Source organism: Rhinopithecus roxellana, chromosome 1 (genome assembly GCF_007565055.1).
Source record: "Rhinopithecus roxellana isolate Shanxi Qingling chromosome 1, ASM756505v1, whole genome shotgun sequence".
NCBI lineage: Eukaryota > Metazoa > Chordata > Mammalia > Primates > Cercopithecidae > Rhinopithecus > Rhinopithecus roxellana.
Genome location: NC_044549.1, coordinates 82,690,439 through 82,705,441, shown reverse-complemented (window position 1 = coordinate 82,705,441; position 15,003 = coordinate 82,690,439). Strand labels below are relative to the sequence as shown.

The following is a 15,003-nucleotide window of genomic DNA, read 5'->3' as shown; positions in this document are numbered from 1 at the left end:
CAGTAGATATTCTTTTCCTTCTGCATAGCATTGAAAAACGTTCCTACTTTTCCATCTCCATCTCTTTATGAAGAACTACTCTGCAGGGGACTTCGGTAAGTTGTGATTGTCATGGTATACTGTTATTTGACATCCTTAAGGATATCAACAGTCCATATTTAGGCATCTCCGGAGGACTCAAGGGCAGTCTGAGCTGAGGTTCAGAGTCATTGTTTGGTGTCCTTAACTAAAAGCAAAAGTGGTGACTCATTACCAACTGAGAATACTGTCAAACGCATGGGTTCCTAAAAGCAGAATGCTGGTTGTAACCTGCTGGTCATGAAATACATTTTTTCTTGTGGTGCAAATACTTTATTACAGGTATTGAAGTGTTAGAACGTTATTCCATGAGAGACACAAAAGCCTAATTTTACAAAGTGGGGTAGCTCTCTACAATAGCTACCATTTGATGGGCTTATATTTGTTAATGATCTCAGCTATTGGGAGAGACTTAATCAGGAGAAACGGACAACAGGAATGAAGAATATAGACCTTCAGAAAAACGAAATTACATGCTCTTTCCTTGCTTCCTATGTGGGCAATATCTCAATGTCTCTTGATTTTCCCAGGCTGTCATCCTGGTGTGAAGCCCATTTATTCTTTTGCTAAATTTTTCTCTGATAGAGGAAGGTTTTGCAAGCTGGACTATTGGAAGTGGAAAGTAGCTTTTTAAGGAAATTCATTGTAATTAGCATCAATAATTTGACTTACTGAGGCATCATTTAAGAATTTTGCACTCATTCCCTCATTTGGTCCTTTCTAAGACCTTGTGACACTCCCCTACTTCCTCCCAATATTACAGATGAGAAAACAAGCTCAGGGTGCCCCAAATCACACAGCTGATAAGTAGCAATGTCTGACTATTATTTCAAGTACTGTTCCTGCCTCAGAATATCTTGGGAAACTTCTAAACATTAGGCAAAGCTTCTTGAGTTGCAATCTTCTGACCTGCTGTCTCAACTGGAGGGGAGCCTGGGAATCTATTTTTCAAAAGTCCCTCAGGTCACTGTGATGTACAGTCAGACTTGGAAACGTTGCCATATATTATACCATACATTATACCACATCCTTTGAAATAAATCAAAGTACAGATTCAGTTTGGAGATTTCAATGGTTGCTTTTTCTGGTTCAACACAGCCATCCCTGCTTCTGCCTGGGGGCTACAGAAAGTGCTTTTCAAAGGAGGTACATTTCGCTAGATCCTAATGAATGGATAAGAAGGAGAAAAAGAAAGGGCATTTCAGGCAAAGTGACCACAGGCAAACGTCATAGAGTCGAAAGTGGACTTGAAGTGCCTGGGGGATGTTACAAAGTCAATATGCCTGGGCAGATAGTGACAGATGTAAAGTGTGTATTATCAGTTGAGTCCGAGTGGAGTCTGTCTTGGGATGTCCCAGCAGAATTGGCTTCAGCTGTGGAGTACAAAACACCTCTCTCATTGGTCAGTTTCTTTGGCAGCCTGCTTCAGGGCATCCTTACCTGCGTGCTTCTGCCGGACCACTTGCTGAAGATGATCAGGCAACGTGCTGACAGCTCAGATAGGGTTCCTGTCTACAAACTCCTTAAACTCAACGGCAATAGCGTCAGATCCACTGTCAAAAGTGATAGTGGATGAGAAATAACTTGGCACAATGCAGTAGGTGGTGAAACAGAGGTTTGAGGTGAAATTAGGAACTCTTTAGCTCTTTTGAGGAACTGGCTATAAATCAGAAGGTTTTCCTCCCACCCCAGAATGCTCTTGCAAAAACATGCGGATTCTTGAAGGGAGGAGGTTTGTTCATTTTCTGTTAAAAAGTATGTGACTTTGATAGTTTAGACCCAGCAACTTGTCTTTTCCCATTAATTCTAGGCTACCAAAGTATATATGTCCCTGGACGTCTTTCCTGGTTTAATACTGATAGAGGAGTATAGTGAATGCTTCTGTGGTGGTAAGATGGGAAGGCCACAGAGCCAGGAACCATTTGCCTCAAAACAAAAAAACAAAACAAAACAAAAACCCACTTAGAATGTTACTCCTAGGAGTTGGCTGATGGTGACTAAACTCATCAACATAACCCCAAGTGGCCCAAATGGCCATTTTAAGCACTATCTCTATTCAGTTTCCAGGGTACCTGAGTTTGAATTGCCTTTAGTCTCATTTACAAAAGCTTTGTCCTCATTTCCTTAGAAGGTATTTTGCTGGCCAAGGACTGGTTTAAGAGAACAACCCTGGTGGACGGAGGAATGAGAAATTTCAACTGGGGAAAATAAAAGATGTTCTAGAGATGGATGATGGTAATGGTTGCAAAATAATGTGAATGTACCTAATGCCACTGAACTGTAGACTGAAAGATGATTGAATTGGCACATTTTATGTGACATGTATTTTACTACAATAAAAAAGATCATAATAAAACAGAGGCAGCAATATCAATAACAATGATAACAGCTTTTGTTCTTACAGTTTTTGCTTTGTGGGAGGCATTGTGTTCAGCACTTTACGTAAATTATTTAACCCTTTTAACAAATCTGTGAGGTAGGTACAATGATTATCTCCTTTTCATAGAGAAGGACTTGAGGATTGAAGGGGTTAATGAATTGCCAAGGGTCACATAACAAGGAAATGGCAGAATCCAGATTTAAAACCAGGCAGTTTCATTCCAGAGCTCTCTCTTTTGGCTTATGCTCTTAGGCTAAACCACCTCGTAAGATTGTCCTTTGAGTCTGAGACTCCCTGCACCCAGCAATAAACAACTGCAGCAAACCTCTAAAATGAGTCAAAATTACCAAAAATTCACCTTATCAAATGTCAGCAACTTTGATACACGTAGTATTATTTTAACAGCAAAGAGATATGCTCTGATCCTTGCCTGTCTTTACGGTTCACCTTTCTAATCAGATAGAAGGATATTCTATTATTTATTGGAAAGATGGTTATGGGAACATTTCTCTTTTCTTTGATGTGGAGTGTAAAATGCCACTTTCCACTTAAACTTGTGAGCTTCTCAGGACCAGAAACAGTATCTTTCTACATAGCAGATAATAGGTGCTCAGTAAAATTTTTGTCTTAATGAATTTCCAGTGATATTGAAGGTACCTGTGTAAGTTTTCCTAATAATTAGGAGGCACTCTCTGGGTATATGGCTCATTGATTTAGATCCTGGAATGTATCTTCTGAAGGACACCTTAGAGATTCTCAACTGGGAATAATTTTGGCTCGTGGGAGACATTTGGCAATGTCTGGAGACTTTTTGGTTGTTATAATTGAGGGAATATGTGTGCTACTATCATCTTGTAGGTAGAGGCCAGGGATGAACATCCTACAATGCACAGGACAGCCTCCACAATAAAGAATTATCCCACCTCAAATGTCAATGGTGTTGATGAAACAGGAGAATTCCCTGGCCCCACTCATGGGGCATGCGACAGGGGTGCGGCTCTCTGTTCAACCACCATAAGCTCAAACCCCTTGTGGGTTTGGGAGAGGGAGTACACAGATGCAGGAGCAGGAGCAAGAGCAAGAGCAAGTGCTTTGGGCTCCAGCCCCATCATAGTGTCTAGGGGTGGGTGCCTGTGGCCATAGTGTTACAATGCTCTTTTAGCTCTGCCATCCACAGATGGCTTAAGTGTTAACTAGCTCAGTGCTCCCTCTGCCTTTCTGCAAGGGCAGAGGGCCAGCGTGACAGCTTTGTGTATCCTGAGCTCTTGTCCAGCATCCTAAAAGAATTGGGTCACACACAGGCTTGAAGGATGAATGCAGAGGTTTTATTGAGTGGTGGAAGTGGCTTTCAGTGGGATGGATGGGGAGCTGGCTGGGGGATGGAATGGGAAGATGATCTTCCCCTGGAGTTTTGACTGTTCAATGGCCAAACTCCTCTCCGACTGCCCCCAGCTGAGTTCCTCTCAGCATTCAGACATTCCTTCTTTTCTCTCTTTCTCTGTTGCACCATTCGTCTGCTTCTCTCCTCTTCTTGTCTGCTCCTGGAGCCTGGGGTTCGGAATTTATATGGGTACAGGATAAGGGAGTGTGGTATGCCAGAAGGCAACCATTTGGGTGCAAAAACAGAAATGCCTGTTCCCACTTAGGACCGCAGGTCTCCATGCTTAAGGGTGGGGCCTTTGCTGGGGAACCATCCTCTTCTACCCAGTATTTCCTTGTCTTCTGTCTGTATCACTGGGGAGAGAAATTCTGCTTTAGAGGTCTTATTCTCTCATTCATTCGTTTCACATGTGTTTATTATCTGCATCCACTTTGTCAGATGAGCAAGACTGCTTGTCCATGACCACACAGCTAGGTGGTACAGATCAAGAACTTGAACCAATATCTCTGGGATAGCTCTTCTTCAAATGCATCAAGGTGGCCTCTGACAGCCTGTTACTGATTCAAATGCCATCCTTGTGGTCACGGTAAAGCAGGTCCTTCTGAGACAGATAGGACTCTGAGCCCGTGCTTGGTACCTGGAGCTGATGGAAAGGGCAGTGATCTAAGACAGCTTGTTTAGGCTGCAGAAAGTCCCTCGGCTTGAACTCCCTGAGCTCTTGCTCATTCTGCTGAGGCAGGGACCATTGTAGCCTCCTGTGTATACTACATTCCATTGCGGGGCCAGTCACTCTTCACTGAACTGTAACACTATCTCATCCACCTTGTTTTCACAGGGCCCTGTAAGCCATATTATGGACTTTGTTGAAAGAATTATCATGTTCGCACAGCTCTGTGTTTGCAGTAGGCTTAGGACTCTTCAGATTTGAGCACTGGCGGTCTTTCATGCGATCTGCTTTTCAACACACATCACATGTTCTCCTCCTCCCTTTCCTTTCCCCGCCTGACTCCTTGCTGCCTTCTGATTATGGTCTGCCTCAGTATGCAGAGTCCCACAGTCGAGCTTAACAGGTGCTCAACAATTTGCAAGGTGCTAGAGTTGATGGATTTTAATCAGGTGAGTGCAGTTTAATGCAAATGCTCTTTTAGCTGAGGTTCATAAATTATGCTCAATATTATGGTCCCAAATATTAGTTCAATGCTCATGACTTATGTAAATGGCTTTGCTTTGGGGTTAGCTTAGGGGAAAATCAATAAAAACCAGCTGGAAATGGAGAAAGGAACTGTGTACTTACATTCCATTGTGATGTAACCCTGCTGTCACCCCACAACACCTCATAGTTATCCTTTTTGTTTTTTTGCCAGCTCACTTTTCTCCCCCACATTTAAGGCTTCACAGAGATGTGAAAAGCCACCCTGGTTCCTCCATCTATTAAACGGGAAATGCATATGAACAAATAGAAGAATTGCACCATATAATACAGCTGAAATACAATGTTATCATCCTTCCACTCTGAGCATTTCTCAGGATGGTTTATGTCCCAGCAGTTAATGGCTTGCTATTGTTGGTGTACCAACACAATGCTATTAGCAACACAGAATTCTCAGGCTTTCTGTTTAGACTATCTTCATGTAGGCTAGCCAGAATTTAGATATTTGTAAACGGAATTTGAACAGTGGCCTTTCTTCACAATATAAAATTCAGATAAGTGTAACTGGTCATGGCCCAACTCTCGTTTATTAATTAAGGCTTTATAATATGGCACCATTTTTGGAAGCTGCAGCTTATGCAAAGAAGAATACTAATTACATTCTGCATTTTCTGTAATAATGGGGCAGTGTTTTGGACAATGCAGTTTATCCAGACAATGCATCCGGCTCATAATGTAGTTTATTAACAAGGAGGCTCTGAATGTTTAATGGGAGACTGATACAGCTGTGAAAGGGTGGTGTAAATAATATTCCTGGCCAGGCTGGGGCAGTGACAACATGTTGCATGCTGTTAACCTCCAGAGGTCTCCAAATAGCTTTTATATATGCCTGCTATATATTTGTTGACTGTTGCTGGATATAAAGGAAGCTAAGTGATCTGGGAAAATCTATTTGGTAATTTTCTTTTCCCATTCTCTTAGCACTTGCTGAGGCTTTAAAAACAATAGGTCTTTGCATTTGTATGGATTGTTTTTCCTTAGGCTCCTCCAAGAGTGGTCACTTCAATATTGTTATCATTATGGATTTCTTATAATGGTCATGTGAGAGAATCAGAATAGGCTACCATTTTTTTTCTATAAGATATTTTTCTTATTGAAATAATTCACATACCACAATGTTTATCCTCTCATAATGTGAAACTTTGTGGTTTTAGTATAAATACAAAGTTGAGTAGCCATTACCACTATCTAATTCCAGAACATTTTCATCACTCTGAAAGGAAACCCCTAGCCATTAGCAGTCACTGTCCTTCCTCTCCTCCTATGTCCTGGTGACTGCCGATCTATTTGCTGTCTCTGTGAATTTGCCTATACTGGACATTTCACATAAATGGAATTATATGATGTGTGGTCTTTTGTGACTAGCTTCTCTCACATAGCATAATGTTTTCAAGACTCATCCGCGTGTGAAATGTAACAGAACGTCATTTCTTTTTATTGCCAAATGATGCCCATTATGTGGATATGCCACATTTTGTTTATCCATTCATTAGTAAATGGAAATTTAAGGTTTTTTTCCCCACATTTTGGCTGTTAAGATTAATGTGGTTATGGACTTTTGTATTTGTGTGTGTGTGTGTGTATTTGTATATTTATTTCCTCAGGGGTATATACCTAGGAGTAGAATTGCTGGGTTACATGGTAACTCTATGTTTAACTTTTTAAGGAACTGCCAGATGCTTTTTGAAGCACCATTTTATATTCCCACTTGCCAATATGAGACTTCAAATTTCTCCACAGCCTAGAAAACACTTGTTATTGCCTATCTTTTTGATCATCTAGTGAGTGTGAAGTGGTATCATTGAAGAGCTGATTTGCATTTCCTTCTTGACTAATGATGTTCAATATCTTTTCATGTGTTTATAGGCCATTTGTATTTCTTCTTTGTGAGCTACCATTTTAATCTCCATTTTATAAATGAGGAAACAATGACACTGAGAGGAAACAAGACTTATTAGGGTACCTGCAAGAGGTAATAGCCCATCAGTATTGGAATTTAAGTTCTCTCACTTAGCTATGCAAAAGCATAGACATTGAGTACCTAGTAATAAAATAAGCTGTAAGCGATTTGCATTTAGTCTTAACTTTTTTATTTGCAAATGACAGAAACGCAGCTCTAACTGTGGCTTAATGAAAGTAAGAAGATTTTGGTTTGCCTCTCTATAAAGTTAAGAGATTTTGCCTCCAGAATGATTGGATGCAGCTTCTCAAAGATGGCATCAGAAATATGTCTCTATCATCTCTTAGTTCTCTTTCAGTTGGGTTGGTGTCATGCATAGGCACGGTCTCACTTTGTAGCGGTTAGATGGCCACTAGAAGCTCAGAGTTTTTATCTTATCAGCTCAGAATGCCAGCAATATTTTTTTTTTAATTATTCCCTTTCTCAGTACTTCCTTCCGTAGTTCTCAAATCTTAGCATTGAGTAGTATTGGACTGACTTGGATTAATGATTGGTTCCCTGAATCATTGATCGGTGAAATATATTGATTGGTCATTTGCTCATTCTCAGTGGAGAGTGAAGTTAGCTCCATCTACACCATCTGGAGTGAGGGCTGGAGAAGGGGATTCCCCAGAGGAAAGTAAGGCTGATGGTACCAGCACCATGAGGAATGCATGCTAGGGCAAGTGAAACTCATAGATGTCCACTGTGTTATGTAGTTTTTTCCTTGGGCCTTGATCATTTATCATTTACTGGTTTCTTGTTGTCTGTAAATTTAGAAAAGATACAGGCTCTCTGAAAAGTAATTTTTGGTCTCTTACAAGTGAAGGATTAATCAAGCAATCCACGTTTATTTTCTCCAGTACTGAGAGATCATTTGTTTTAATACATGCAAATAAGGTTTCTTATAGTTAAAGGTAATTGGCTTTTCATTGTAATTCTTAATGCTGGTCATTTTGTGTCTGAGTTGTTCCTAATTGCTGTGGTTCAGAGTTTGAGAAATGAAATAGCCCCTTGACTAAAACTATAACTACAATTATAACAATTTATTTATTTAAATCAGCAATCCCTGCAAAGTCATGTACAGTTTGTATATTTCAGTATGTTTTACAAGGTGCAACAAAAGCAGCCTCATCACATAGCAAATCTTTCTTACCGGATTAAAACTTACTGGGTAAGGCAAGTCTGGCATAGTCATTAAAGTGGAAATACTGTTTCTCCTTGACTGGTCAACTTTAGAGACAACTTTTCCCATTCTAAGTTATCTATCCTCTAAAATATACAGAGATTGAGGCCAGGTGGGATGGCTCACACCTGTAATCCCAGCACTTTGGGAGGCCAAGGGGAGTGGATTGCTTGAGCTCAGAAGTTTGAGACCTTGATAACATGGCGAGATGCCGGTGGTGCCACGCCCGTGGTCCCAGCTTCTTCGGGGCTGAGGTGAGAGGATCTCTTGAGCCTGGGAGGCAGAGGTTGCAGTAAGCTGTGTTGGTACCACTGCACTCCAGCCTGGCCAACAAAGCAAGACCATGTCTCAAAACAATAAATACATTAAAATAAAATATAGAGAAACTGAGATGCAGCAGCAGTTGTATGTTGTTCTCTGGCTTTTCAATAACAAATTGTATGTGTACTTCATGTAATAGGATCTTCAGCTCACATGCCAACTCTATTTCTTAATAGAAATAAGCAAGATGGACACGATACATCTAGGATACTATGTTAAAATAGTTTCTAAGGTTGCATTCAGCCTTAGAAGAAAGGAGTGTTGTGATCACTTAATGATGTCTGTCACAGGCCTAGGAGAGTGAAATGATGGCACCTGCATTGTATATTTTCCATCCCCGCTTATGTCTTGAAAGGAAGTCCCAATGCTGAAAGTTTGCAGAATTGGGACAGATGATTTGATACTGCAGACCAACAAATGGCTTCTTCTTTCATTGTTCAGATAAAGTGTTTTGTGTTGCCTGTCCAGCTAAGTGTTTTAATCCTCAAGATTACCTTAACTATGGAGACTTGACTTAGACTTAATATTTTGACCCAGAAATGCATCAAGTGTAGAATAAAAACTTCTATCCTAGCAAGACTAGGCATATAAAATATTTATTCAAAGTATACATGTAGTGCCTGCTGGGTGTGCAACATTCTGCTAAGAGGATGTGAAGGTGGCAGGAGACTAAGGGTCCTCGGCATTAGAAATTTATAGTCCAGGTGTAATTAGAGAAAGAGATAAAGGTCTCACCAATGGACCACAGAGCACACATATTAAAGGCTAAAGGAGTAAAACAGTTTGGTAATGAGAAATGAAGGATAGAGTGATCTAGGGAAAATTCTACGGAGAAATAGTTTCTTCAGCAATGTCTGAAAGGAAATGATGAGCATGGGTTGGTGGAAAGGATGGTTGGTTGAGGTGGGAGTAGTGGTGAAAAAGACTAAAAGCTACTGACCAAGGAATGACATAACCCAGAGGACTCGATCCATCAGCTCACTGGCCTAAAAACAAAACAAAACAAAAACTACACAAACAAAAACCAGATGTGTGCTACACAGGAATATAGAAATAAAATACATTGGAACAATAAAAGATTTCCAGCAAAAATTAGAAAATACTAGAAAATCTGGAAGTTTCACATAAAATGCAGATTTTCTTACTTTTCTATAATAACCGAAAGATCTCACAACATTCTGCCTGAATTCCTAGTTGGCAGGAAATGGCTGAGAGTGAGTAGCGATTGCCAGGATACACGAGTGGTTTGCTGCAGTCTTCACCTCTCCCTGCAGTCTCCCAACACTAAGGTCAAATGTTAATTGCTCTCCAGCATCATGCTTGCACTATTGAGACTGGTCATAAAAACTTGTCCAGCAAAGTTTGAAAGATGAAAAATACATTTTCAGAAGTCTTTGTTAAAAAAAGATGGGGGTGAGATAGGATGGGGAAATAGTGCATTTCATATGCAATCAGGTCAGGCATGGTGTCTCACGCCTGTAAGCCCAGCACTTTGGGATGCCGAGGCGGGCCGATCACCTGAGGTCAGGAGTTCGAGACCTGGCCAACATGGCAAAACCCCATCTCTACTAAAAATACAAAAGAAATTAGCCAGGTGTGGTAGCTTGCATCTGTAGTCCCAGCTACTCCAGAGACTGAGGCAGGAGAATCCCTTGAACATAGAAGGCAGAGATTGCAGTGAGCCGAGATTGCGCCACTGTACTCCAGCCTGGGTGACAGAGTGAGACTCCGTCAAAAAAAAAAAAAAAAAAAAAAGCAGGCTTTGCAGGTATCGCCACTGCCAGGAGCCTCGTACTGAGCCACAGTCAACCCCACCATGTACTTCCACATCGCCATGGACAGCAAGCCCTTGGGCCACATCTCCTTTGAGCTGTTTGCAGACAAGCTTCCAAAGACAGGAGAAAAATTTCGTGCTTTGAGCACTGGAGAGAAAGGATTTGGGTATAAGCGTTCCTGCTTTCACAGAATTATTACAGGGTTTGTATGTCAGGGTGGTGACTTCACATGCCATAATGGCACTGGTGGCAAGTCCATCTACAGGGAGAAATTTGATGAGGAGAACTTCATCCTGAAGCATACAGGTCCTGGCATCTTGCCTATGGCAAATGCTGGACCCAACGCAAATGGTTCCCAGTTTTTCATGTGCCCTGCCAAGACTGAGTGGTTGGATGGCAAGCAAGTGGTCTTTGGCATGGTGAAGGCATGAATACTGTGGAGGCCATGGAGTGCTTTGGGTTGGGTCCAGGAATGGCAAGACCAGCAAGAAGATCACCATTGCTGACTGCAGACAGCTCTAATAAGTTTGAGTTGTGTTTTATCGTAACCACCAGACCATTCCTTCTGTAGCTCGCAGTATCCTAGAATCTTTGTGTTCTCACTGCAATATCCTTTGGGTTCCATGTTTTCCTTGTTCCCTAGCTATATTGCAGAGTTAAGTTTATGATTATGAAATAAAAATTAAATAACAACAAAAAATGCAATCAAGTGTAATTGTTACAGTAGGTAGCTAGTCAGCTAGTCAGATATGAGTTGGGGCAGGAGAGGGACACCCCCCATCCCACTGGGAATGTCAGGCGACTGTCAGGTGATGGTCAGGCAGCTGTTAAGATGGTTCTCTCAAATAATACTTGGTTGCAGCTGGCGCCAGGGAACAACAGTCTCCCAATAGATAGAAGAAACCTAAAACTGGTGATCAGCAGCTTCCCAATAAGATCTCAGGAGGTGGGCGAGTGGGATCAAGTATGAGCACTAAGAGGCAAAATGGTGGAGTTTAATTGGTGTATGACCTTATAGGAACACTGGACAGGTAAGGGAAGCATGCCTCAAGTGAGTATGCATACAACTGCAGTAAACACACTGTGCAAGCAGGCCACCCAGCAAGTGGACAGCCCACCCCACGGGAAGACTCAGGGGAGAAGGGAGGCAAGACCCTGGAAGTATGCCAATATATGAAACCTCAAGTCAAAAGTTCAAACTGTGCACTTAATCTCTCAAGTCACGAGCTTGGCCCTCTTCCAAGTGTACTTTACTTCCTTTCATTCTAGCTCTAAAACTTTCTAATACACTTTCACTCCTGCTCTAAAACTTGCTTTGGTGTCTCCTTCTGCTTTATGCCCCTTGGTTGAAATCTTTCTTCCCAAGAGGTGAAAAGTGAGGTTGCTGCAGACCCATACGGATTCACTGCTGGTAACATTTTTGGTGACGCATGACTTGGGAATCTTCAGCCAGTAACATACTGCTGTCTTATGTTTATTTTTAATTTTTATTTATTTATTTATTTTTGAGATGGAGTCTCGCTCTGTCCACCCAGGCTGGAGTGTAGTGGTGAGACCCTGGCTCACAGCAACCTACGCCTCCCAAGTTCAAGCGATTCTCCTGCCTCAGCCTCCCAAGTAGCAGGGATTACAGGCGTGTGCCACCACGCTGGGCTAATTTGTTTGTTTTTTTTTTTTTTTTTTGTATTTTTATTAGAGATGGGGTTTCACTGTGTTAGCCTGGATGGTCTCAATCTCCTGACCTCGTCATCTGCCCACCTCGGCCTCCCAAAGTGCTAGGATTACAGGCGTGAGCCACCGCACCCAGCCTGTCTTATTTTTCTTAACACTAGACTTCTCTGTTCATTTATTTACAGTACCTCCCAGCACAAAAGGCATTTGAGTTTGCGTTTTTCCTAGGATTAGCAAAAAGTGCCAGGTAGGCAAAGGCAGTAGGGTGGTGGCGGAGGCAGTGGCTCTGGAGGCTGTGGTCCGAGTCCTGGCCTCTGCTCCAGCCCCACTGTGGTGATGCTTGCTGAGCTGCTGTTGCTCCAGACCACTCTCCTGACCACGATCTTGGGCGATTTCATCAGCATCCATGCTCATGCTGAGGAGTGCTTAAGTGAGTCACCTCAGGCACCAAGATGGGCCTCATCTTCGAAGGTGGCTTCCCGGACATCAATGTGGAGATTACAGGACCTGAGAAGAAAGGGATTTATAAAGGAGACCAAGAATCCAGTGGGAAATACACATTTGCTGCTCACATGGATGGAACACATACAGTTTGTTTTAGTAACCGAGTGTCCACCATAACTCCAAAGATAGTGATATTCACCACTGATATTGGGGAGGCCCCAAAAGGAGAAGACATGGAAACAGAAGCTCACCAGAACAAGCTAGAAGAAATGATCAGTGAACTGGCTGTGGCCATGACAGCTTTACAGCATGAAGAGGAATACACGAAAGTCTGGGAGAGGATACACAGAGACATCAGCGACAACACAAACAGCCCAGTGGTCCTTCGGTCCTTCTTTGAAGCTCTTGTTCTAATCACCATGACATTGGGACACATCTACTCCTGAAGAGATTTTTTGAAGTCCAGAGGGTTATTTTAAAAGCCTCTTCCTGATGATTCCAAACTCATAATTTACCGTTTACCAAACATTTTGGTGATAATGTCATAAGCCATTAATTTCTATGTTTTAATTTTCTGAACTATACAGTCACAGCTTATGTTTTGTTGTGATTAATAGATACTGGAAGAAAACACCTTTTTAGGAAATTCGTAGTGAAAATTTGACAATTGATTGGCATAATTTCCTAATTGAATGCTGCCTCCATTATATAGGTCCTTCCAGAAATTAAACACTGGAATTGAAATATAGGAATATAGTTTTTTTTTTTAATCTTCCTTTCCTTTTATTTTGACAATAAAATGCAGTTTGTTCAGGAAATCAGCACAAAGCCTGAGAGTACTTTACTAAAATGACTGCATTCTGTGGATTCCCTCATTCTGTGATTTAAGCCATTAAGGATTCATTTTGTTGAGTCCTTATGAGAAACAATAGTATGAATCCTGACATTTTCTATGCATGCTCATGGCAGAGCTCTGTGGATTGGGCATATGCTGCCAGGTTGGGCACTTTTATACTTTGTTTTCAAGTTTTACTTTTAAAGGTAAGACTTGCCCCAGCTCCTATTTTCCCCCATACATTTTACACTGAACCTTGTGACTCAGTCACCTCCACTTAAATTGATGACACAAGCAGCCTACAACCATTTTTTTTTTTTTTTTTTTTTTTTTTTTTTTTTTTTTTTTTTTTTTGCGTGACTTTCTAAGGAGTCTCTGTTAAAGCCAGTTCTCTGGTTGTCCCAGTGAATGGTGGCTCTTTTTCTTTCCACACTGGCACATCCACTTTCTCCACGGTTGGAATGTAGGAAGTATGCATTCACGTAATTGGAAAAATCTGGATTTCTGAAGCCAAAGAGTTAAAGCCTCTTAAATTTCATTGCAGTGATACACAGCCGCTATTTTATTTTTGATCTGTGGCCTTCGGGCCATTGTGGGCACTGAACATCAGCGTCAACACTAGGGTTTTTGGTTTTGTTTCTCTTGGGTCTTTCTTTTTTGCATATGTGAATTTTGTTTTGTGTAAAATGAAATGACTTTCTCTTGTTCTCTGATGATGGGTTTAAAATTAAAGGAGCATCTGGTTTTGATGTGGGGATGATCCAGGATTATGTTGTGACTGATGTATATTAGTTACTATTAGTTACTTGTACATTTTTGGAGATCTTTGCAAGGGAAAAACTACAAGTAATGAGTTTTATATAAGGAATTTAAATTTATTACAGGCTTTCAGGTTTAGGATAAACAATTTTTCAACCTTGGGTGAGAACACTTATGACACTTTGTTGATAAGTTGACTGTTTCACCTTAGGACAACTGTTGCATACCAATTGTGTGTGTGTTTGTGTGTGTGTGTGTGTATGTGTATATGTGTATGTGTGTGTGAAAACACTTCAAAATTGATTTAAAAGATGTAAATTTTAAATTGGTTGTGTATCTAATATGCCCCAGATTCAGTAAATAAACAATGAACAATGAAAAAATACAAAGCAAAACAAAATAAAAACAAACAAACAAACTGCCAGGTAGAATTTAATGGGAAGAGTAAAGAGGGTAGTAGAAAATTTCAATCTGACTGGAATAGAAAATATTGTTTTTGTCTCATTTTACCTGCAAAGACTTGAAGGAAAGGCTTAAATGGTCAACTGAAGAATTTAGTTTTGACCTGTCTGAAAGGGTGGGTATTGAAGGTCAGAAGTATTATTAACAGAAAGGTTAATGAGCATTAAAAGAAAGGAGTTAATGTGGATCTGCCAGAAATGAAGTAACCAGACTAGTGTTCCTTTTGACAGGGTTATTGGAATAGAAGATAAAGTCGAGTTTGAGAAATAGTGTGTTTCAGCAGTGTATATGTATCTCATGGTATTTTTGTGGTCAAGACTGAGAATTGTGACACAGTTGATAGGACAACCGTGAATTTAGAGCTGGTAGAAGAATTTTTACATTATGCACAGCATTTTAAAGTTTTGCCACAATGTTTAAGCTGTGTTATGAAAAACAAGATATACAGTTTCCTTCCTATTTGGTTATGGACATACTATGCTCCTTTTAACTTACTGTTTAATGAAGGAAATTATTTGATCCAGATTTTAATTGATAAAATACATTTGGATAATATTTTAGT

The 15,003-nt window shown here is 40.8% G+C and overlaps 2 protein-coding genes across 4 annotated transcripts in view; both read left to right on the top strand.

Annotated features, from left to right (window-relative positions):
- FHIT (fragile histidine triad diadenosine triphosphatase) overlaps nt 1-15,003 on the top strand; it is a 1,520,982-nt gene that overhangs the window by 503,596 nt on the left and 1,002,383 nt on the right. The window lies entirely within an intron of this gene.
- On the top strand, nt 12,278-12,831 carry LOC104671821 (transmembrane emp24 domain-containing protein 2-like). Its single transcript, XM_030927067.1, has 2 exons — nt 12,278-12,343; nt 12,427-12,831. The coding sequence occupies exons 1-2, from the start codon at nt 12,278-12,280 to the stop codon at nt 12,829-12,831; spliced, it is 471 nt and encodes a 156-aa protein (XP_030782927.1).

Bases quoted from the DNA above. Each gene is read 5' to 3' on its own strand.
- LOC104671821 (XM_030927067.1), top strand. From the start codon at position 12,278: ATGCTTGCTGAGCTGCTGTTGCTCCAGACCACTCTCCTGACCACGATC. The intron at 12,344-12,426 runs ATCCATGCTCAT...GGCTTCCCGGAC, and splicing joins TCTTGGGCGATTTCATCAGC to ATCAATGTGGAGATTACAGG.